General features: G+C 46.2%; 2 protein-coding genes across 8 annotated transcripts in view; one reads left to right on the top strand and one right to left on the bottom strand.

Moving 5' to 3' along the window:
- Positions 1–13572, bottom strand: part of MICU1 (mitochondrial calcium uptake 1) — a 90817-nt gene extending 77245 nt beyond the window's left edge. Inside the window, exons 1-3 of one of the 6 annotated variants that reach the window (XM_052677511.1) lie at positions 13499–13572; positions 11153–11245; positions 528–689 (exon numbers count right to left, since the gene is read on the bottom strand). In XM_052677511.1, coding sequence (XP_052533471.1) covers positions 528–688 — 161 coding nt within the window. In that variant the 5' untranslated portion in view covers position 689; positions 11153–11245; positions 13499–13572. Of the gene's footprint in view, positions 1–527; positions 690–11152; positions 11246–13166; positions 13403–13498 lie in introns of those variants that run through there. The other 5 variants (XM_052677510.1, XM_052677512.1, XM_052677513.1 and 2 more) reach the window with 5 other exon arrangements.
- Positions 13573–15391: 1819 nt separating this feature from the next.
- The window catches only part of MCU (mitochondrial calcium uniporter), an 82556-nt gene continuing 73010 nt past the window's right edge, over positions 15392–24937 (top strand). The window contains exon 1 of one of the 2 annotated variants that reach the window (XM_052677529.1): positions 15392–15535. In XM_052677529.1, coding sequence (XP_052533489.1) covers positions 15407–15535 — 129 coding nt within the window. In that variant the 5' untranslated portion in view covers positions 15392–15406. Of the gene's footprint in view, positions 15536–16207; positions 16235–24937 lie in introns of those variants that run through there. The other variant, XM_052677532.1, reaches the window with a different exon arrangement.

Below are 24937 nucleotides of genomic sequence, written 5' to 3'. Positions count from 1 at the left end.
CAGATTCTGGCACTTAAAGACACCTTGCCCACAGCTACCTTACCACTGAAACATGGACTGTCCCCTTCCCTTCCCCTGCTACATTTTCTAACTACATCAACCAGCAGAATACAAAGCAAACCAGTGTAGCATCCCCCGACCAAGCTTGTTGTTGGCAGGTCCCCTAGAAGCTGGGAGTTTTCACCCAGCCTATTTGAGTCAGCTGGTTTGTTTGCACAGCACCACAGGCATGTGCAGCACCACCACACAGGATAAGCCTGGCAGCAGACCCCACCAAAGGCAAACAGCGTGTGCTGAGCACAGCCACAGAATTCTTCAGACTAGAGATTTTCTTATTGCTGACTACTCAGAACAGCGAGAAGCTCCAGAGGCCACCAGCAGCATTTTCCATATCTTCCAAGCAGCAGAGGCAGGACAAGAAATAACACTTCACAAAGCCTCCTGCAGATCTTAAACACACCTGCAAGTACTTACCACAGGACCTAGAGCTGCAGGAGATCTTAGGAAGAAACAGAAAAAACCATTACCTCTGCCAAAGGAGCCTGGCACTCGCTGTCACTGCGGCTGTCCCTATGAAAGCTGCCACCACAAGCCGACCCCGGGCCCTGGGATGATGTGCTGCCCCGTGGTAACGCCGCGAAGCAGCTGCCAGCCCTGCTGCCATGGGAAGAAATCGAAGACGGAGCATGCTGTCAAGAAAGAAGAACATGTTACCACAGAACACCTTCCAGTAGCAGGCACTTGCACTGGCCCTCAGCACGACAGGAGAGGCCAACCAGCAGTATGCGTTGTCCTAGAATAGGAGAAGATGCATCAAGTAGCTGTCACAGTTGTTCGTTAGCTGCTCTGAAATAGGATTGTATCTTGTCTAAAAATCTGTCTAATAAACAGTGAACTACGAGAGTCACATCTTGGCACACACTTTGCTAACATACACAGCTGTCACATCCTACTTAACTGCTCTTGCAGCATTTCTTGAATTCCTCTTCCACCTTTCCCCATCACATTTCATTACAAGGAAATACTTGTACACTCCAGCTTCAATGCCAGGGCACAGAAGATACAGGGAGATCTTAAAAGCAACTGCAGCAAATGAATAAGAGCCATTTGACCAGAGGGAAAGACAGCTAGATACCAGAAAGCAAGTAAAAATCAAACAACAAGCAAAACAACCCAGCAAGAAAAACTTCAGCCATTTTGAACTTCCCTTCAAAACCTGCCATTCTTAAGCTCTTTTTCTTTTTAAGCTAGCCTCAAGCAAAACATTTATATTCAACTTTCAGTAGCAAGCAACTTTCAGTGTCAGCAATCATAAAATACAACCCCTACCCCATTATGTGCAACAGTATGGAGTTAAATGAGAAACCAGAACTACAAATCTAAACACCATTACAAAGTAGAAATTTGATCTACAAAAATGCCACCTAATAACAGGCACCAGCTAAAGGAGTCAAAGCAATTTTTGCCAGCTCACAAAATTGAAGGCTGAGGCCAAATGCTTGCTTCAAAAAGGAAAGTTGCTGCATTGCCTATTTTTGGGGGGGAAGGAAAGTTTTACTTTTAACAGATGTAAATTCAGTCTCCTGATCACAGGGGTGGTGTCAGCCCAAGCACAGAGAGGCCTTGATTTAAAAAAAAAAAAAAAAAAAAAAAAAAAAAAAAAAGAAACTGGGAGTAAAACATTAGAAGAATTCCCATGACCAGCAGAAAAACTGGAAATAGAAAGCTTGATTATTTTTGCTCCCCTTTGCTCCCCACTCTTGCTGTTCTGCTCCAATATTGCCAGCCAGTGAATGAAGAACAACAGAAGACAAAAATAAAATCACCTCTAGTGGTTTCTACTTGCTTTCACAACATGAGATGCTACCACACACTTTTACTAAAGCATCAACTTCCAACAGTGAGAAACTTGGGAACACTCTGCACAAACGCATCCTACATCCCAGCTGCAAAGAGTAGGATGTATTACTTGTCCTCTAGTGAAGGCAACCTGCAGCTCAGAGTGCCAGAAGATGAACTAGTGATGCAAACACAGGGAGAAGAGGAGGGATGCAAGATAAACCCATAACCCCACCAAATATTCAGCAGACAATTAGGAACGCTGTTCCTCTTAAGGCAAAAGGTGGTAAAAGTGCATTCAATGGCTTTATAGAATCAAAGCTCATTTGGTGAGGGGGGAAAAACAAAGATGGGCAGACAGCAGCTGCAGCAGCCTGCCCCACCGCTCCATGCTGCTGTATGTGCAAAGAACCACAACCCTGCTTCTCACAGCCAGCGTACCTGAAAGGCACTGCATTTATATTCATCTGTGCACATAAAGAAAACTAAGTTTGCAGTCAGCATTACCATTTTGTTTATTCCTTTAAAAATACATAGACTTAAAATTAAAGTCTTAATGGAATTCAGAAAGTCAACATGGCTTATTCCTCAATCCTCTCCAGCACAGAGCAAGAGAATATTTTGCTATGAAAAATAGCTCTTATTTCAAATTGTTTTCATCCTACACAAACCTGATGCTTCTATTTCTTCTCTAGGGATGAATTTCTTACACATTCCTTAGGCAGAGAAAAATCCACACGGGATGTTTTCACAGAGAAGCTAGTATTGCCCTTGTTTGGGTTTCCCTTACTAATTACAGCTCTACATGCATAAGATGTAATGGGGAATGGAAGTACTGCCAATATCATTTAATCATTAAAAAAGGAAAAATCACGTGCTTACTCCTGAGCTCAGAAAGATCTTACGTTTCCCTTCACCACCTTCAGTGATGATGATGATAAGCCAACCCTGAGCCCTAAGCAGCTCGAAGTTACCAGCTCTGCCCAACTAATCCCTGTTCCTGATGGTACAGGGACACTCCCCCAGGAAGCATTTCCTTGATAGCAATTAGCTGGGTGTTGAAAGCATGCAGTTCCTCTCAATCCTAAAACAAAGAATATGCTCAGTTTAAAACAACAACAAAACCTTGGAGGCTGAGTTTTCCACGCTTTCCATCTGTGATTTTACTTTTTTTTAACCTCCAGTGCCATGCTGTTTGGTACGTTTTGTTGAAAGCTCCAAGCATTTAAGCCAAGATCAGTTGGTGTTTTTAAGAGATTTAAAAATAAGCATCTTACCCTGACTGCAGCAACCAGAAGCTCAATACCATAACCTCCAGTTGGGTAGGAACTAACCTTAGCAGCTTTACAGCTCCTAAGATCTGACATGGTTATTGCTTAGCCTAGGAATCAGGTTGATTTCTGCATGACTGAACGCAATTAATCTTTTTTCATACAGATACAGACACAAGCCTTCACCTGAAAACAACAGAAAGAGAGCAGACAAGTTCTCTTGATGTTCCAGCCATCTGCCCAACAGATTACTGCTACCATCAATCTGTAGACTATAATTTTGTTTGTAAGAGAGAACCCAGTTTCACCTGAAGTTCTTGCTCAGCAGAACTCTACAGTTACTTTCAAAGCTTAGAATGTGTCCCAGCTACAGCAGCTGTCACCCAGCAAGCAGGAGGGGGCTCAGGGTGCCACTCTACAGACATGTGATATTGCTGGCAAGTTGAAGACAACTAAACCTTCATACAAGAGTAATTAACAATAAACGTGTTGATGTCTGACATCCTGGAAACCCACAAACACATCAGGAAAGCACCACTTCAAGGCAGGAAGCAACAGGCTTTGCTCAAATGTAGGCTGAGCAGATATCTTTAAAAACAAAAATTTTAACAGCTCCGCACACCCTTGCTTCATGTGAATGTTTACTTTCTACTAGCAGAACTCTCTCTGCTAGTGTGTTTTGCAACAAAATTCAGATAGGTTCTCTGCCTTCCCCCTCATGCCACAGCACCAGCACCAGCACCAGCAGTGCAGCCCTGGGTCTTTCAGAGCACATAAGAACCGGCAGATGTCACCTCTTTCTTATTTCTCTCAGCTACCAAGGAGAATGAAAAGACTTGTTCCCACTTTTCCAGTGCCCTATTTAGCTGATGGTTTTGAGACTGAAGGCCCAGCTTGGGGAGGAGGGACTTCTTTACATTTGGGTACCCCATAGAACTGAAGGCAGTCTTTGACAGCCCAGAGCAGCCCCCATTTTCAGGGCAGAACACGCTTAAAACAGCTTTTTGATGTCAAAGCTGGCCTCGGTGCAGGCATGTGAGATGAATAGTAACTGAATAAGCTGATGAACGTTTAATTTTTAATCAGAAGGGTTCACAGACTTTTTTGAACAATTTTATTAGGACATGGCAAGCTTGCACATGAGTGCAGAACATCAATTGTAAATATTAAGCACCAAGATCTTAGATTGACATTTTTGAGTCATTGCTTGGGCATCAAGTCTGCAGGGATTGGCAGAGGTGTTCTCACTGAAAGAACCTTCTGAAGCCATTTGTCTATTAAAATAACAAAGTTGGACATCGCCAGAATACCAAGACAGCCCAACACAGCAAAGCTCCTCACGTATTCCATCTCAGATGCTGGCCATTCTACCACATGAAAATGGCCAGTGCGCTTCCCAGAGTAAACACAGGACAGCAAAGCACAGAGCTGCTCATAGTTCAGAGGCATTTTGCCATACTTAGTGCTAACAGCCACAAGAGACATTAAAAATCTTCCCTTACTTGTTCCAGCATAGATATGGCTCTGACAAGGTCAGGGATGCTGATTATGGGCAAGCTTAGCTGTTGTTTTTCAAGACTGCTAGTCAGCACACAGCACAAGGATCAGCAGCACTGCCTTACATCACCAAAGGCAGCTGCCAAGGAGGGGCCACACTCCCCTCAAGCTACGGGACAGCCAGGTGGGATGGGCAATCCCCAGAAGCTGCATTAATCCATTTAAAGTTTGAGACCACAAAAGTCATAACATGAGCAAGCTAGCTTGAAATACTTGAAAAAACCTGCCTGCACCAAAACCAAGAGAGCAGTATTTATTGTAGCAGGAAAATCAGACAAAGAAAAACCCTTTGGATACAGAACACCACTCAAGCTGAAGGCATGGTACTTGACTGAGCTCAGTATTTCAGCAGTAGGTCTAAGCCACAGCTTTTTCAAAAACCACATTTGCACATGCACATCTCACACTTATTAATGAACAAACTGCATACCATGAAATCAGACTAAAGACAAGTCATTAATTTGGATTCTCCTGCCAACAATTCCCGCCATACTTTCAATTTCCAATCTAGCATAATTGAGAGAGGTTTGTACCAGTGTAATTCACTGAAAGGTGGGCCAAAGATGAACTGCAACTGCAAAGCAGCACAAATCCATTTTTTCCCCCTCCCCAAAAGAGACCAAACTGCTCCTGCCTTTTCCTTCTTCTAACTCTCAATTTTCAGTTTACTTTCTGTAATTTCCAGATAAAGGATTACTCGCATTAGTGAAATTATTAGCTTACAAAGACACATAAATCAGTTATGAGAAGGAAGATGAAATCTAATAGCAAAAGCAATTTCTTCTGAGAGATGGGTTTAGGGTAATGCTCGATAGCATTCATTACCAGAGAGAGGAGCTACATGTGCTTCAGAGCACTATTCAGACTGATTGATAGCCTATAAAGCACCAATCTATTACACAGCCAGGTCTTCAGCAGAAACCTAAGCCACTGCTTGGTGATTTCTTTTTAACTGTCATTACAGCAAGGGTGCACCTCTTCCTGAACAGCTCAGCCCTGAAAGTGAACTAGTCAAAAAAACAAATAAATCACATAGTTTGAGCCCAAAGATCTCCTTTTATCTAATCTTTCTTCCCTGCACTCTTTCCTTCCCACTAAAGTGAAATGGCTTGCATCCTGCTCACTCTGGCAAACTTCCTCTAGCTTCAGCACAGCATCTTCTCGGTATTGTTGAATCTTCTGTGATTCACAGAGAAAAACCTTACAATTAATTGGGAACCGCTTGGAGGTGGTGGCATGCCACATCCTGCACTACTCCAAAACACAGGAGGAGCCAGCCTTCCAGGCTGGTGTTTGAGGCAAAGGAGTGTTCTCAAAAACTGGACTCTCCCATCAAACAGTAAAGGCACCAAGAGACAGAAATACAGGACTTTGCCTCCTCTGGATTTCTCTTGAAAAGGGAAAAGCTGCCCCTCTCACACACTGCTCATAGGTGCCTCCAGGCATCCAGAGGATGATAGGGCCCAAACTCCAACACATGTCAGGGGCTCTGTGCTGCACCACTGGAGCAGAAAATCCCATTTCTCAGGGGCCCAGCATTTGCTATCAGTCTTTACCCTACCCTGAAAACAACTGCAATTCAAGATATATGGTTGTATTTCTTAACATTAAAGCTTCAGTCTAATACTAAACTGAAAGACGTTTAGACATTCAGCAAACACCCTTCTGTTACTGTGGCTTATTACTACACTGATTTTCTCAGATGATATCCATTAATACTCCATTATTTATGGCATGCTTATCTCATCTGTTGCTTTTATACTGCCAAATGGATTCACTTAGCATTAACAGACACTTGGAACAAAAAATAAGACAGTAACAACACAGCTAGCTAGAATCAAGTCTGTTCAACTACCACTTCCACGCACAGGTATTCTCCTTCCATTTCATGTGTATATCCTTACTACCAGCTTTGTGTGCCTTACATGAGATGTAGGCTCCTGTTACTATCAGCTGCTTTAGAAACCACAGACCATGCTGTGATAGCCAGTATCTCACAGAACAACCATCTTTCACATGGGCTGCACAAGTCAACCATGCTCCTTTATAACTAAATCCTTCCCCTGCTTAAAGTCTTCCTTTTCTACTCCTCTAGCACAAATGCAGACCCATTTTTCTTGAGCTTTTCTACATAAAGAACAACTGTAAGCCCCAGCAGCGCCAAAGTCTCCAAAAGCACTTCCACAGAAGCCAAACTACAGGAGCTGTAAAAAAATTAATCTTGCCCCATATTTAGGACAGAAACCCTGCTTTTATTGAGCTGTTTCTACCTTTACTCATCCCAGTGTTATAAAACTCTGTGTTCCCATAGCTTTCCAAGTAATCAGGCCACCTCCAAAAACACCTGATCAGCTGCAGCAACAGACTGCAAAAGCATTTTCACAAGAAACAAAAAATACACTGATTTGAAGGAGCACATGTTTGTCAGAACACTGCTAGTGAAAGGGTAGGAAATATAACACATCTGCCTTTTCTGCAGAAAATTAAAGCCAGCAGGAATACATCTGCTTAATGACTCCAGAGATTTAACTTGCCTTACATAGTTAAAGTCAATGGGATGTAATCCAGCAATTTGAACCAAGCAAGCAGATGTTTGGGATGCAGAAAAAGTGAACTATTTAGACACACCTGGACAGAGCAAACACAGCTACCTTGGGCATCCCATCAGCAAAACAAAAACCAACTACAGGGGCTGAAAGGAATTCCCAGAAGCACTGTAAAGGGCCTCTTTCTTATGAGCACACTGAAATTACAGGGCTTACTTTTTTGCTTGTGCCTCTCCTTGCTCCTCAGAATTCCTACCTTTCACATCAGATAGAAAGGTGCTCCCTGAAGCTCCTGTCACTGACCTACGTGTACAAAACAGCCACCAATTGCAGAGCACTCAAAGGAGATTTAAGATACATCTACAGCTCACTTGCTGCTAAGAGAAGTGTTGTTACTCCTTAACAAATAAGCATTTAAAGACAAAAATAATGCTAGAAGAAAAATAACTCTAAGTAACTAGAAAAAATTAAAAATTCACAAAGCCATGAACACATTCAAATCAAAATTGAAGTATCTATAGATACATGTTCAACTCCAAAAATAAAAGATGTCTTTCTGGAATTAAGCATACCATAGATAACCTCAGAATTTGTTACAAAACAACCTGTACCTTTATTTCTTCCTAATGTAATAGAGTAGGATCTGTTAACTCACAGATCTTCGGCCTGAGTACAGCCACACAACTGTTTTACCCTACCACACCACCTTCAACAGAAACACCACCTAACCCCAGGTGCACCCACTTGCTTCCTCAATGAACTTCATCCTAGCTAAAAAGCCTTGCTTTGATTTAACACATCCTATGACTTTTTTAAATACAAATCTTAACAAAACAAACTGGATGGGCAAAGCACCTTGTAACATGTTGATTGTAACATGATGAAAACTGCAGCAACAACAGCAAAATAGCAAAACCACAGGCTACAGCAAGTGCAGATTTGCTCAAATGCAACAACTGTAAACACAAAACCAAAGGAAAAAACCACATACCTCCAAACAGCATCAGATACAAAGAGATATCCAGCAAGTTACCACTGCTTCCACAGTCAACCCTTAAATGAGGTCTGGGAAGAGGTGGATCCTGGCTCCACTCCCTCCCAGTCACTCAGGAGCATTGCATGCACCTGAGCTCCCCTGGCTTGGCCCTGCCTTCCCACCAGGTGCTCGATCACTGGTTCAAGCTGTGACAGCATTTCCACTACACACTCCATTTCATTTACCAGACAGCAGTTATTTGCTAACTCAACGGAAGAGCATTGGTGGCCAAAAAAAGGAGAAGATTTATCTGTTGCAGTTGCTTTCCAGCAACAGCTTATCAGATTGATTCCGACTTGACAGAGAAAATGAGTATAGGTAAGCTTCATTAGTGCAGGGCATTTTTAGGAGAAAACAAGCTATCTGAGCCCATCGCTTCCAGCATCTGCCAGCCAGCAAACACTTGGCTGTAGCCAAGGTGGCAAGACAGATAGCACACTCACGTTCACTTGCTTATCTGGAAAAAGCACCCCACCAAAGGACGAAGCAAAGACCTGGATGAGTCAGTGCACGAGCAGCAGCCACCCACCATCTCCTTCATTGCAGTGCCTGTCTGTGCAAACAGAAGAGCTAAGTGTCTGTCTGCAGATGGAGGGCATTGGCCTTGAAGTTCACCTAAACCCAGGCCATAAAGGGAGAAAAAAGGCAGTACTGTAATGGCACTAGCTTAAGTCAGGTGGCAATCCTTACACATCCTCCTCTTGCACTGCACTGCAACAATGGCTGTAGCTGAGAGATACTGCTGCTCTTGTAGCTCTTGAAGAAAAAGTGCTGAGACTGAAAGTTTGCACCACACTAACCATAACATAGCTATTAAGTTAAAGTGGTAGCAGATAATGCCAGTCAATACTGACACTGATCTGATTCCATCATTGATGTGCTTGGTCTGAAGGACAGAAGTGAGAAGCTGGCACAGGATGCACAGACAGCAAGGAAACCTGCAATGAAGTAAAGGCTTATGATACTTATGGAGATACTTATGGAAAGTATCTAAGGCCACACTTTTGGGATGAGCAGCTCACCTGCTCCTATGGGCCATGCATTCCCATCATGGCACTGGTCCCAGTATGCTCAGCTACTCAGAATTCCCAGTTGCAAGGAACAGAGCTCAGACCCAATCTCCTCCTGCCTTCCCTGCCCAAAGCAGCGCTGCCCAACCAGGAGGATCCCTCTGCATGGTAATGCTGCAGCCCAAAGCAGTGACAGCACTGCAATTAAAAGCTGAGGTTACACCCAGCACACACAAAAGAAAAGGCACATTTCGATGGGGAAAAATGCTCACTGCAATCACAGACGAGGAAGAAGGCCAAGGTAATGCAAGATTTACTAGCTAAGGACTTTTCCAACAATTTTACAGAAGTTGCAGTAAAATACTGCATCATCTGAACAAACTGCCTATTTTTTCCTTTTTATAGTGCCTTAAATCTCTTTCAGTAAGGGACAAACCTGTCAAAGACTTGCGGACAGTATGTGCTTAGACAATTTGTAGTAACTCAGACTTCAGTAGGGCTCCTTGTATTTCTGAAGTGTCAAACATCATTGTGAAGGGAGGGCCCCCTTCCTCACCAGGAGGCAGCTGTGCCATGTGCCAAGCACTTCTCAAAATCCATTCTGTTTGGAGAAGGCCTATGACATACACTACAGTATTCAACAGCCCATGACTGTGACCCATGAAATATCCCAATTTGTAATTGCTATCACACACAGCATCACCCCACCCAACATCACAACAGAATCACAGGACTTTTTTTTATTACTAACACCTTTGCAAAGTCCCACCAAAGATGCTCAGAACCTAGAAAAACTCTGCAGTACTCTGCTAACCTGTACCAAGTGCAGCTCAGATGTACTCTCAAGGATAAACAAAACAGACCAAATGAACTGGCATAACAAAATAAGGAGCAGCCACACGCCTTTGAAACAACATAATTGCCCAAAACACCTGCAGCACTCACCCCAAGCCTTCTGAGATTCCAAACGACCTTGCAGCTCATCCTACCAAAGTATTGGAGGGTAGCAGAACAATTTGTCCTCAGTAAAACTGCCACGAGCCCATCGGCAAGGCTGACCTCTCAGCCTAAGAGCTACAAAGGAATACTTGCAGAGCACTTACATTAAGGCTGCATGGGAACTGTTGAGTCACAGCCTGAACCAGTGATTGAGCACCTGGGGAAAGGACCCAGAGAGCCCTAGGAGCACAGATGAGGGCAATTCAGCTGTGTGACCAGAAGGGGTGGAGCCTGGCTGCACCTCTCTTAGACCCCATTTAAAGGCTGACCCTCACTGAGAAGGGTTTTCTTCCTGGAGATCCCTCCTTAGTGAAGCTATTCCCTGCAAACCTGGAATCTTCTGATACAGGTAAGCAATATCCTTCTTCTTCTTTACAGTATCTTTCTATCACACTAATCTTTCTGTCATTGTACTTCTGTTGAAATGTCTTTTTCCATCATACTGATTTGTCCAGTTGTTAAATAAGACTAATACAACACAGAAAGCTTCTAGGTAGAAATTAATAATGTAAACAAATTGTGCCATTCATTTTCCTCCACTGAACAAATAGTTTGTGTCCTTAATTTGTTATTTTTAAGATATCACCCTACCCTCAAACAAGTTTTAAATGAGTATGTACATACAATTGCTTTTATTCTATTTTATTGATGTAGTAGAACTGGGCTTTGGTTGAAAGGCAGTGCTAGGCAGCACTTCTCAGACTTCAAAAAGGCAACCCATTAGCATTAGGAAAATCCTGCGCCCATGAAAGCTTCTGCAAAAAGTAATTCTGAATAGGGCAGCCTTAAGGGTAGATTTCAGCCAGGTGAGTAGTTCAGCACAGCTAGAAGAAACTCTGTGCAGGGCCCAGCACAGAGCAAACTACACACCCCAAAAGGCAGCAGCATCCTTACCTGCACTGCAGGTGTCTTCGCTCCCAGCTTGTGTTTGTAGGTCAAGTGGTCATGAAGAACACAGGGAGTTCTTAGGGATTGTAGGGCTGTGTTCTACAAATGAGAAAAAGAATAAATATAACTTCAGCTGCCAGCAATATGTTTTATACAATCTTCCTCCTGGTGATCACAGTCTGCTTATTATTGGTTATGTATCTTACATTGTGAGCACTAAACTGAGTAACTGATGTGGAGAAAGGGCCTTGTTGTGTCAGAAACCCACAAACTTTTGAGCAACCTCCCTTAACATAGTGGGCTATACATTCAAGCGTAATATAAGCACATTTTCAAGGTGTTGGCCTGCAGCACTCTCACTCCACTCTAGTTCTATGGCATCCTATGAAGCTCCAGAGAGGGAACTTCTTTTCCTATAGATAACAGTTCTCCAGTGCTTCTGCACCTGGAACTGTCTCCCCCACCCTGATGCACAGAAAACCTTGCTGACTGACTGCCTCAAAAAAATAAACTTTTCCTTATCATTAAATTCTAAGAAGGAAAAGTTCATTGGTGTATGATGCCTATACACACTCCAAGGAGCTCAGGATAGCCTGATGCTCTCAATTATCCCATTCTTCCCAAGCACCTCATTAAACCAAAGGCAATATGGTGTAGATAAATCATGCTATGATGAGTACCAAGCCTTTCTACACTTCAGCAGCTTGCTAACCCAAATTCACTGTGCAGAGCTTTCAAAAGACAAATGGTACATCAAATACAATTTAGCCATCCAATACAATCACAGTTATGTAATGAACAAATACTAAGAAAAATGGTTTTGATATTAGCTACAAAAGCTAAATTAGCAACAAATTCATGTAGCTGTGGCAACACTGTTGGCAATTACAGCAACAAGAAAAATAAATCAGAATTAGTTTGGAGAGACTCAACACATCACAGAGCGTGACACATGGGGAGCTGTTGCACTCCGACTTCTCCCTACTCCTTCACTACTACCAAGGCGTGTGGCTTTTCCAGCAGCCCAAAGACTGCACAGGAAAATTACTTATTGTAATTTTAAGGCACTTCTTTTGTGGCTGCTGCAAGGGAAGGCCAAGTCACTGTACAAGCGCAGTGCAAGCTTCAGCCACTCTTTCAGCAACACCTTTCAACAAAAGCACAGTGGGTGGCTGTTTGCTTTTTCTTTTTTTAAAGGATTTCTAGTTTTTCAGCTGTTTGCAGCTTCAGGTTGGTACTGCAATTAGCTGACTGCAGGAGCAAGCTATCACTCCCACACCAATAGCAACCCAGCACATGAGACCTGCACTTGCTGAACAATCTCCCTATTCTTAAGCTGAGTTATGCCCTCCCAGGCCTGTGCCACCTGCCTGGACTGGCAGCCACTGACAGCAAGGGGACACCTCCTTACCTGACCAGCTTTCAGTTTCTTTGAGATGAGGCTTGTGGCCACCCAGTCTTCACCAGGTTTTCATGTTACACTCTGGGACACGAGGAAAGGCTGGAACAGGCACTGCCTCACTAATGCGCAGGCAGGAACACCTGAACGCTACAATCTGTGTAAGATTAACTACTATAGAAGAGATGACAGTTCCTGCAGCCACACCAAACAGCTAGACATGAGAGGAGAAGCTACAGTGTACCGACAGCACATTTCACCAGCCCAGCCATCATCCCATAAAAGTTTCTGAACACACGGCATCAATTCTGGGTGCTTTTTTCCTCGGCAGACTGCACAACCACAGCCTACTGAAAGCTCTTCCCCACCTCCAGCAGCTGTGGCAGCACCTGGAGGCCTCAGCCCGCTGGGACCCACACAGCGCTGCCAGCAGATGCCGGGCACAGCGCGGTGTGCGGTGCGCAGCCCAGCTGCTGCCCTCCAGAAAGGCACCGACCACGTGAGAAAGCCTTTGGTGCGGCTGGCAAGAAGCAGGCAGAGGGATTCTGGCGGCGAGAAGCGTTTACATCACTCAACAACGCACAGGAAGGAAAGGGAGTTAAATTTAGAACAGGCACCGACCCGAAGGGAAGCTTGTCACCGGCAGCCAGCGCAGCTCGAAGCGAAGCTCTTTCCGGACACCCGGGCTCGCTCCGAACCGCAGGTCCGGCGGGCAGCAGCTTTATTTCCCAACTTTCGAGATTCGCGCTCGCGGCCGCCACAGCGAGGCTTCACCTCGGCGGCTCTACAAGCAGCGGCCGGCGGCACAGCCCGGCCCAACGCACGGCGCGCCGCTGTCCCGCACCCTCAGAGCTCCCACCGTCCCCCAGCGGCTCCCCCGGCCCCAAAAGAACCCGTGGTCACGTCGTTCCGCTCCCCGAGGCCCGCAGCCCCGGCGCCGCCGCCCCGCTCACCTCGGCGCCGCCACGCACCGCCCACCGCGCCCGCGCTTCCGCGGGCGGCACCGCCAGGAGGCGGGAACAGCGCCGTCACCGCCCGCCCGGAGTGCGCGGGAAGTCCTGAAAGGGGTGTAGTTGCGGGGCTGGGCGTGTAGGGCTCGGTGAGGGCTTTGGGGCGTGATGCGTGCGGTCTCGGAGCGTGTGAGGTCTAAGGGATCGGGGTGTGTCTGTTGAATTGCGTGGGAATTGGCAGGTGTTTTTTCCTTAATAACACGCGTGTATAACATGTATACATACATGTGTAGGGTCAGTGGGCTTGTGAATGGGTCCTGGAACGCCTGTGATAAATTGAGGGGTCTTGTACGTAGATCCTGAAAGGACTCTGGGCAGGGCGTGGTGTGTGTGTACGGAAGGTCATGAACGGTGTGTGCGTGAGCTCTTATGCGGAGGTTGAAGGAATATGTAGAGAAAGGACCTGAAAGGGCTGCATATAGGGCCTAGGGGACACGTGTATATATGCGTACGTATATAGGTCCAGCAAGGACTTTCATGTGATGTCTAAGGGGTTTGTATATTGTTTAGGTTTGATGATTTGAGGATATAATTAGCTGGGTTTTTGTTTTGTTTTGTTTCTTTGTTTGTTTTTGGCTAGAAACAGTCTTCTGGGAAATAAATTTGACTGAGCATCTGCTGTCAAAGAGTAGAAATCCCTGCCTGGTGTGATATGTGTCCACCTGGGCAGGTTTGGTTCACCTCAGCACTGGAAACCAGTTTGGCAGCTAGAAACTCAAGCAAACAGCCCTCTCCCCAAAGCCTCTTGCATCCACGCAGAAGCACATCACTGGAGCTGCTGCACCTGCAGCAGGTGGAGCCTCAAATTAAAGCACTCGGGTAAGCCAATTTGATTTTCAAACATCTAATGTCCTCCTGTGGAGATGGGCTGGCAATCTGTCAGCATCAGAGGACAAGTTTTTCTCTAATTGCAGAATCCAGTTGCAGCAAACTTCAAGTGGTTGCTGCTATGCAGAGGGTGCGAAGGATAGCAGAGCTGGGCACAAAACTCTAAATTGCTTGGCTATCTGTGATGTAGATGCTGGACCTGGAAAGAGAAGGATGTGGTAGCAACTGTGAGGTGGAGATGGCATCCTGGGGAAGTTTTGGGGCAGGTTTTAGTGCGTGCTTTTGGTGCAAATGCAAAACTACATTCGATTTTGAGAGAGCATTTGCAAAAACAAATGCTTGCCTTGGAGGAGCTGCTTGTCGCTTTACACGTGCACTGTGTACTTCTGGCGAGGTGAGGAAACGCCGCGCATTGTGGCAATGGGAGGTTCACAGCTGACGCCCTGGGGGTGTCGGAGTCCCTCTCAGACAGGGAGATTTCCCTGTCCCGATTAATCAGCCGCTCTCCAACCAGTTGCCGTGATGCTCGGCTTACAGCAGTGCATTTCCTGACTGCCCTGCCTGCGCTTTTTACCTAGCCCTGAGCGCGGCAGTGCCGAGGGCTCTCCGCACACCGCTGAGATGGGCATTTTCTCGGCATAAGGGGAGCCGCCGGCTGCCACCTCACGAGCGCGCTCCCACGCGCTCTTCCCGCCGCCGCTGTAGCACCGGAGCTCCGCCCCTGAGGAGTTTCCCCGCCCTCCGGCCCGCTCGCGGTCCCGCCCGCCGCCAGCAGGGAGTCGGAGGAGGGGAGACGAGGCGACGACCAATCCTCTTTCTCGGAACGGCGGCCGCGCGGCGGCGATTGGCCGCCCGCCCGGCTCGACGAGCCCCGGGACGGCGGGAGGAGGGCTCCGATTGGCCGCGGCCGCCCTCCGGCCCCGCCCCGCCGCTCCTCCTCTCCCCCACCCGCCGGGCGGCAGCAGCAGCGACCGCCGCCGCAGCGCGAGTCTGGCCGTGCGCGCGGGGCGGCTTCAGCGCGCGATGGCGGCCTCGGCGGGCCGGTCCCTGCCGCTGCTCCTCTGTCGTCACCGCGGCGCTGCCGCCACGCTCTCCGCCGCCGGCTGCTTCCCGGCGCTGGGGCGGCGCCGGCAGCAGCAGCGACACCGGACGGTGAGTGAGGCGGGAGCGCCCGCCGCGGAGCCGTGCCCTTCAGGCGGCGGCCGGGGCGGTTGCGGAGCGAGGAGGCGGCGGGAGCTTTCCGTCCGCCCGCCCGGAGCCGGGCCCGCGGGGGGCTGCGGCGCCGGCGGCAGCTGCGCGTTATTCTTAGCGCCGAGAAACTTGAGCGGGGCGGCGGCCCGCCCCGGGCGGATCCCGGCCCCGTCAACTTCCCTCGGCACGAGGGGGGGGTGGTGGGGAGGAGCGGCGGCGGAGCGGAGCGGGGCCGGGCCGGGCGGGAGCTCTCCGGCCGTGCCGAGCTAACGGAGGTGGTGGTGGCCGCCAGGTGGCGCGCGGGCAGCCCGCGGGGTCGCTGCCGGCACGCGCCTCGCCTCGCGCCTCGCACCGCGCGGCCGCGGGGGTGCGGCGGGGCTCCGGCTCCGGCGGGTTGCAGGGGGTCGCGGCGGTGCGCGGGCTGCAGGGGGGTGGGAGTCGGCTTGCGTGGAGGTGCTGCGCTGCCGCGGAGATGTGGCGCTGAGGGACGTGGGCAGGGTGACCCGAGGGCTCTTTTCCAACATTGCTGCCCCTGTAGTTCTGGTCCGCTAAGCGGGCAGGGTGTAGTGTGCGCACGGGGGGAGCCTGTTGCTCAGTGCCTCGAAGCGATGATAAATGGGCCTCCTTGAATGAGAGAGGAAGTGGTAAATGCTCTTTTGGGTGAGTCCCTTCAACTGGAGTATATTGGAAGAAACTGCTCTAATGACTTGACTTCTGTGAATGAATAAGGGAGAACCGTATGAAATGGGTGAAGTGTGAAGAATGGTGTTTAGATAACGTCAGAGGGAGTATGAAGGTCTGAACTCTCGGGTAAATACTTGGTTTAGGACGATTCTGATGACGTTGCAGTTATGCTGGGAGATGGGGGGCTTAAATAAAGCATTTATAGCTTTCTGATGTGTTTTGAAAGCAGTGAACGGACTGCTATCATGTCCCCTTCTGCCTGGGAGTGGGTGGATGGCTGCAGCTTTGGAGAGGAGAATGGGTGAACCATTGGTTTGTGAAGCAAAGCATCAGAGCTGCTGGTGTGGAGGTCTGAGTGTTGCTGTAACATTGGTTATGGAAGAGGGCGATGGGAGAGGCAGGCAAGCAAGATGAGGTAGGAGTCTGATTCCTTTTTCTATGCAACAGCTATGTGAACAAAGTGCCAAAGAATGGAAGCAGGAAGAGTGATGGGGAGAAGCCTAACCAGTGCTTGGCAGAAGAGGTTTTGGCTGACGCAAGGCGTGCCGCAGCAGTGCGAGCACACAGCTCCTTGTGTTGACTTTGTGAGCAGTGGCAGGGGAGCTCAATGCTTGGTGGGCTATCAGGGTGTTGGCTCTGCTAACATCTAGAGCTTATAGCAGGCCTGGATTGTGAGATTACCTATTAGCAAGGTCTTAAAGTGCTTTGTGCTGCTTAGAACTCGCTGCTGCTTTCCTGCCAGGTAGCTTGTCCTCAGAAGCATGGAGAGAAAATGATGTAGATGTTCCTGAGAGGAAACTTCCTTAGGAAGCGAGAGAATGTCTTCATTGGCTCCCTGCTTGTTCTGAGAGGTGTGGGTGTTAAGGGTAAGCTGCCAGAGGTAAAAGCTCTGTGCTGCTGAGATGCAGTGCGGGTGGGAAGCAGCCTTTTGTGAAAAAGCTTACTTTATGAACCTAGGTGGTTGGTTTTTTTTCCTATGCATGGTGTTAGATAGACAAAAGACTTAAATACATCTGGTTTTGTATGTCAAATACTTAATCTTTATGGCTTTCACCTGTAAAGAGTAGACTCTTGTTATTGTATTAGTGTATGTAACTAGCTGTTTCAGTTATGTTGGGTTAAGATGTAACTGGTTATTTCAGTTCTGGAGAAGAATATCTGCAGGAAATCAAGGGCTCAGCTGCATGTGGTGCTCTGTGGTACTTAATCTTTGTGATTCTGGGTAGATGGCAGACTCCTTTTAGGCCTAAAAAAAGAGCAAGAGAGGACTATAGAGAGTGAACTGCCTGCAGTTATCAAGCAGTAGCAGGCTGGTTTTAAAAGCTGCCGTAGGTGAGAACCAGAGTTACCTATGGTGAGAGGTGTGCTGGGTGGAGCAGGATTTTGGTGCTGACTCTCCCTTATTGAATCGCACAGCGAGATGAGTTCCATAGGGTGAGAAGTCCCAGGAGGAAGATAGGATGAGCGCTGGGCCAAGGCCGGCTCCTCATGGCTGAGATGCGTACAGCACAGTTCACGCCCTTTCAGGCTGTGGCTGAAACTGTTGCAGCATCAGCTTTCAAAGAAGCTGTTGCTCCCTTGTGTCACGATATCGTGGGCCCTGTAGCACCTCATGCCCGGCTGTTACTAGCTGTGGTTTGTTGCCATTCTGTTGCCTATCTCCTGAAACAAACTTATTTGGTAGGCTCGGATTTCACAGAATTCACCTGGTGGTGCTGACTGGCTGCCAGGGCTGCAATTGCTGGAAGAACATCTTGGAGTGGTGTCTGGATTTTTGCTGAGGATGGAAACTAGTTAAAAAATTCCTTAATTAAATGCACTTCTGTTTTCCTGATCTTGCCTACTGCCGATCATAATTGTGAAACGGATGATTAACAAGCTGAAGAACTGCTGGCTGTGCAATGGATTGAAGGGGCATAAAACTGTTATGCTTACCAGACCTTTGCCTACCTTGACCTCAGTTGTTTCCCATGCTGGATGCAGAATACTAAATTCAACCCTGCCCTCTCCTCCCCCCCCCCCCCCCCTCGAGGGCTTTACTCTGGAAGTCCATGTAGATATTTTACAGCAGTTTTGTTTGATTTTTTTTTTTGTCTGATTTTTTTTTTCTCCATAGTGTTGGATGAGTGATACATTCATTTTCATGGGATCAATGGTGCGTGGGCTGTAGAACAAGAGCAGATGCACTTGATGTCACTTGGAAAGTCAAGATAGGATGTGGCTTGAACTGAAATATAAATAAATCCCATCACAGCAGAACTTCTATAATGTAAAGAGCCCTAGCAGTTGTTCACTTTGCTGTTAAGATGGAGCTTTCCACTAGAACTCCCTTTCCTCCTGCTTCTTTCCTCACCCCCTTCCCACAAACAGGTATTTGCTGCCCTGCTAACTCCTTGCTCACCTCACCCTGGCAGAAGGTGGCTAAAGGGTAACAATTTCTGGTAGCTATCATTAGCACTTGCCTGCTTCAGTGCTGCCTAATCTAATTAAATGCAAGGCAAATGAGGTCTGCAGCCTCCTACTAGATTTACTGTTACAGTAGAAGCTACAGCCGAATGCTTGTTTGAAGGGTTCAAAAGTAAGGAAAATTTCAGTGTTTTAACCTCAAATAAGAAAAGGGAATCTGTGCTCAGCTTTTCTCATGGAGCAATGGAACTAAGGTGGGAATCTTTTACTGCTTAGCATTTTTGTTTTGTTTTGTTTTGTTTCTGTTGTTAGATTGCATTGGGATTTCTTGCACGGCCAAAAATGATCAGGAAGACCCATTGGGTGTATGAAAGTGGCTAAACACTGATTCATTCTTTCAGAGCATAACAGGTTTTGAACGGATGCTGAATTGGAGGGGAAAAAAAAAATAAATTTCAGAGCTGTGTTCTGCTCGTGGCATCTCTTTCTTGCAGGGAACAGAACAAAGCTTGGCTTCACAGAGTCCAGAAATACCCTTGCAGGGCTGTGTGCGTGAAGGGCGTGATACTCAGAGAGGGGTAAATATCAGCAATGGGTGACAATTACTTGTTAGTACTTCTTTTTTTTTAACAGCGCGGTCTATGGGAGTAATCAAGAGTCTGTGTGTAGGCTCTGTGATGGGAAAGGAAATTACGGTCATGGTGAGGTTGATCCAGCCACTAATGCAGAAATTCCAGGGCAGATTTCCTTCCATCTGGGGAATGTTTCTCAGCTATCCTCAGATAGGAGGGGTACAGCTCTGCTTATAGGAATCAAGGGAAAAAAAGGAACACTTTTCATTCATTTTCTGAAGCTGTTTTTAGCCTCATCTTTGAGATAAGATCTCTCTATGAGATTAGCTTGCGTGCAGTCTTGAGGGTAAAACTGAAGTTTTAAAACATTGGTGTTATGAGTCACTTGCTTACCGTTCTATAAAATAGCAAACAGATCACAAATTGGTAATTTAAATTACTTCCCTATTTGCAAGTGCTTGCTGTCTGTGGAGGTGCAGAAACGATTTTAGTTTGGGGATGTTAATTATTTGTTTATTGAGCAAGTGTTTGTACTGTTGGCCGGCAGGCAGCTTCCCTCAGAGCTCAACTGCTGCTTTATGCTGCCATGGACGGTCCAGGGCAGCTCCCTCTGCTGAGGAGGAACAGTCGCAGTATCTAAAGTGCTCTTGAGGTAAGAGATCATCTTTGATGCCACTGTCTTGTTGTTGATTGTATTTTGGTACTGACTTTGTGAGGGCAAACTAGACTGAGCTGGCTTTCAGGAGCGTTCTGTCCTTGAGTATGTAGTGATGAATGGAAAATGATTTGTCTTTTTTCCGTTCAAGTTTTGGCAAAGGGTTTTCTTCCCAGTACTAAGGGCCCAAATTGTATGTCATCTCAACAAAGATGAAAATATGCAGTACTTGAATGTGACATGGAATTATTTTGCAGTAGGGCAAGCCTATGGGACATCGCTTATGTCTTGTGTAAAATATGAAGTATGGCTGCTATCTCTTTCTGCATTCTTGGCAGCTCTTAAGGAATTAAGAAACAGAACCACTTGCCTAAGTAGGAGAGGAAAAAATGTGGAAGGCAGCCTTGTTTGAGTGAATCATTCTTATTGGCTTCCCCAGGAGGAAGGGATTGCCACACTGTGAGGTCACTGTCAAATCTCTGAAACTGTTCACTGGAATAATTAAAATGGGATTCCATTTGGATAGATAACTTATCAGGGGCCTACTGGAGGATGGCCATGGCTCCCCACAGAATGAGCTATTAAACCATGGCTGCTGCAGGCTGACCTAAGCTCAGTAGGCTGCTTTCACAGCACTTGTATGAGATTGTAACTGTGCACGGAGGTGAGGGGAAGGTGTCCTGGTCCACCAACAGACCTCTTCCCTGAAGAGTGCTTAAAGGTTGTTTGGTCTTAATGTTTTCAGGATGGTGAATTTCCATGGGGAGCACAGCATACCTGCCAACCCAGAGGGTGGTCAGCTCAGTGCTTGGCAGGCTGGTGTGCCTGCTGGGCTTCCGTTGGGCCTGTGCCAGGCTGTGCCAAGCACTGTCAGTTGTCCTACTGGGGTACGAGAGCATCTTGCCTGCCCCCATGACAGCCATAACACAAACTCTGAATCACCAAGTCTTGCATCCTGTCTTGTAGCCCCTTGGGAACAAAACAGTGTATTTTGAGGTTCTAGCCTCAAACTTTGTGGGGTTCAAGAAAATTCTTTGTGAAATTTATTGCTGATTTGAGAGGGTTTTGGTGTGAAATTATGCTGTGCTAACCATTTCTACTGCTTACATCATGTAGGTCTTCAGCTGTGTATGTTGCTATCTGTTCCTTCCATTAAGTGAAGCTTACCTGGTAAGCTTCAAAGTAGTGTGAGGTACTCAAGTGGTTTCCAGATAAAAGTGCAAAGCCAATGCTTTTGAAATGCATGTAGAAGCAGAGTGTGTGGTGTGTGTGGGGGGGAGCTGGGAGCATCTGAGCCCTCTCAGACAGGAGCTGCATGGAGTTTCTTGCTGCACAGCACCCGAATGTGGGGTTATGTGAGGATTCCTTTGCTGCAGCATCTCAATTCCGTTAGTTGATGTAAATGGGTTGAAAGTAGGAAGCCAAGTAACTGGATTTATTGTATTAATCTACATGCAGTTTTGGATGGGGAAACTCACCGTCGGTCCTTGAGTGAAGTGATCACAGGCAGCAATTGGCAAACAGCATCCTTTTCTTCCAGATGGAATGGAGTTTCCAGCCTGCCTTCCAATTTTCTACGTCTGCTGCTGGAGAGGAGTCTAGCAGAGTCTCTTTTCTCTGTTCTGCATAACCATGTTACCTTGAAAAGCACTGAGCTAGGCAAATCTTTTATTGTGTTATTTTGTTATGTTGTAATTCCTTGAGCTGTGTGCTGAGTTGATTTGCATGGTCTCATATCAATTGTGGCTCTACCTTGGAGCTGCTAAGGAAAAATGCATTCCCTAAATACAGTAATGTAAATGTTTTGTTTCTACCTTTGAGACTTGTGTGCTTCAGCAACTTTAAAAGCCATCCAGTTAGGATCTGACATATGTTCCATGTAAACTCGTTGCTTTGCCAACAATTTGTAGAAGATACAGCTTCCAATGAGCAGGAGGTACTTCCTTGACATATGGGCTTGCTCACTGTCAGCTAAAACGTGACTTGGTGGTGGCTGCTGAGCCGCGCCTGTTTGCTCCTTGTCAGCTGCTGTTCTTGTATGGGTTCCTTCCTCTGTTTGTCTACCTGTCACTTGGCGTAGGTACTCCAGACCTCCTAGGTAAGATATGGGGTAAACTTGAAGCCCCCTCTGTGTTGGAGCACTCTAGGAAGTACTTGATAAATCCAATACAACAGTAGTTCTAACTTGAAGTAGAGTTTAGGTTTCCATAACAATCTTTCCCAGAGCTTTTGAAGTTTAAAAACCCAAGGTTGCATGCAGCCCACAGTGTGGTCATGGTGTCTTGCTTTTAATCTTATCTTTGTGATTAAAGCTTGTCTTCAGCAGATCCAATAACCTCTTGAGAAGCGCGGTTTGCAGTCATGCTATGCAGGTTTGTTTTTCCAGGCTCGTTACTCCAGGATGATCTTCCAATTTCTTTGCTTCTTGGAACTGCACAAGTTTGAAAACACAGAAAAATGACTGTAGATGTTGCTCTTAAACCTTGCTTGTCTTTGACCAAAAATACCTTTTAATGATGCTGAGCTCTTCATGACTTGCAAGTGAAATCTATAGAATAAAGAGCAAATGGATATTTCCTTGGCCAAAATGTAGTCTCAATAGTGGGCTCTAAGGTATGCTCTGAAATAAGAGATCAGTTGGATGGGTGAAACTGATGTAAAAGAAAAACAGTTGATTTCTCTACTTAAACCATTTTAAAAAACCAACAACAGTATTCTCATACTTTGTCATCTTTCTTAGATGTTTGGAATTAAATGTCAGTGAGTTTTCTGCCTGGCAAAGTACCTCCAGAAATGAGAATTGTAAGTATTGCTCTGACAGGTGAAGATTTTAAGAGAAAATGGGCAGTCTAAAGCAGCACAGGTGTGACAGGAACATTTCAAATGATGTTAGAGAGCACTGGGCAGGGTCTGCACGGTGTTTCTTTGCGTAGCCCTTCTGTGCTATGACTGGTATCATTATGCATGCAATGCTTACTGCTGGCAAGTGTCTGACACACTGTGTCTGTTCATGTTTTCTAGATGAAAGGTAGACAGGAGCAATGTGCTGCAGCAGCTGTTTAAAGGTAACTTAAATTAATTGTGGACCTCTCTGAAACATTGTAGGGATTCTTGTGAGTGGGAGAACTGAGAGGGGAGGCTGGCAGAGAAAGTAATGCTCTCCCTCAGATAACAGAGACTGGAAAAAAGGATGAGATTTTGCATGGGAAAAAATGATTCCTTTTTTTGTAATGAAAACGCTTTCATTCATCGTGTTACTTGGGAAATCCTCTTGGATTCCTGCAGGGGAAGGGGGGAGTTGCCTGATGTTCTGCTGGATGATGGAGCACGGCGTGTTTGTAATGCATAACATCATCTGCTGTGTCAAAAGCTCCCAAGGGAGACTGCTGCTCACTGCAGGGCTATTCTCCTTATCAAAGGACTTATTTCAAAGCAGCGATAACAGAAATTCCATTGTCCAAATATTGGGTTGATTTGATAATTACCCTAATAAGTGTTGTATTGTTTCCTCTCTGAGTTTGGGGATATTGTGTTAAGAGAGCAGTCGTCTTCATTTGGACTCGGCTGTAAGTGATTCAGGAAAACCAACTCAAGTTTCTGTCTTAAGAAAGAGGACTTGCATTCCAAGCCACGTGTATTGCTAGTAATGAAACCAGCTCTTAATGTTCTCCTCTGAGTTAAATGAATATATTAAATATTTTTCCCTTCCTGTTGCAAGCTACAGATAACCTGTCCCTGTGCTTTATGAACTGCCTGGAAAAAGTACAGTGGAGTGCTATTTGGCTGTCGTTCAGGCTGTGGCCAGCACTGCATGCAGGGACTGAGATGAGGCTGCAGAAGATGGGTGGTTTGAGACTGTTCTGTTTCCATGCAAGTGAAGGCAATGGGAGCAAACAGAATGTGAGGATCCAGGCTTCATTTTGGCTGCAGCCAAACATGTGGTTGCCCAGGCTTACCTGTGGTGTGCTTGCTGCAAAGTGACAAGCTGTGAAATCAGAGGTAGCTTAACTGCTTACAGACAGCACTTTCTTTTTTTCTTCAGAACTTTCTCATTAATGGAGCTTTTCTGATCATTGAAGACCAGTTGTTCCTAGAACTCGTGCTCTTCATAAGTGTAGCTGAATGCCACGTTATCCACACAATTTACTGGTTTGGCATGTTAGGTGGGACCCTAAAAGTCAGTCTTCCTGCAGATCTGCTTTCTAGGCACCTGGAAAAGCGGAGTTGAAAGGAGAAACCATTACAAATGTAGGAACATTCCTTCCTAACCGCTTGATGGAGTGATGAAAATGTAATTGCAAGGAATGAGAAGCTGTTGGTCCCAAGCAGAGCTTTGCTTGGAAGCCAGAAAATCATGAACTTCTCTGACCACGACGTTGAATAGATTTATACTGTCCAAGGTTAATTTCATCTCAAGAGTAACTTTATCCAAAGATAAATACTGTGACTCAAATTTGCACACGGAATGAAAAATCTATCCCAATTGTGAATCAGCCAGTCACTCTGATGTGTGGGAGTGACCGTTTCCATATTTCCTCTTGGCATTTAGTGATCGAGAGAGTAGTTTTAAACAAACAGTTCCACAAGTACTCCTCTTCACTATTTAGCTAAATTCAGTAGGGCAGGAGATGAGACAATGCAGATTTGGGCTTTTGAGTTGGCAGGAATGTTAGAGGAAAGCATTGAGGCTTTGGGTGTGAGGCTGTGAGTTCAGTGGAGCTGCTGTTTTCATGACCTATTTCTTGGGCAAACATGGAAATAGAAATGGCTGTTGGTGGCACAGATGAGCTTCTGTCTTTTTTATTTTATTTTTTTATTTCATCCTGGGCTGAAAAATCATCAGACCCCAATTTGATGCAGTCTTACTTCTGGAGGTTAGGAGCTCAGCACCCCCAAATTATTCTGGTATCAGTGAAGAGGAGGGATTACTGAGTGTAGGTCAGTTTGAAACAAGTACTTCAATCTCCTAAAGGTCTGTTTGTTGTTGTGGTCAGCCTGTTGTCATTAATGTAGTTTGTACTCTCAAGGAAGGTGGGTGTGCAGCTG

Source organism: Tympanuchus pallidicinctus, unplaced genomic scaffold (genome assembly GCF_026119805.1).
Source record: "Tympanuchus pallidicinctus isolate F22 unplaced genomic scaffold, pur_lepc_1.0 scaffold16, whole genome shotgun sequence".
Classification (NCBI taxonomy): domain Eukaryota; kingdom Metazoa; phylum Chordata; class Aves; order Galliformes; family Phasianidae; genus Tympanuchus; species Tympanuchus pallidicinctus.
This window is presented reverse-complemented; position numbering and strand designations above follow the sequence as displayed.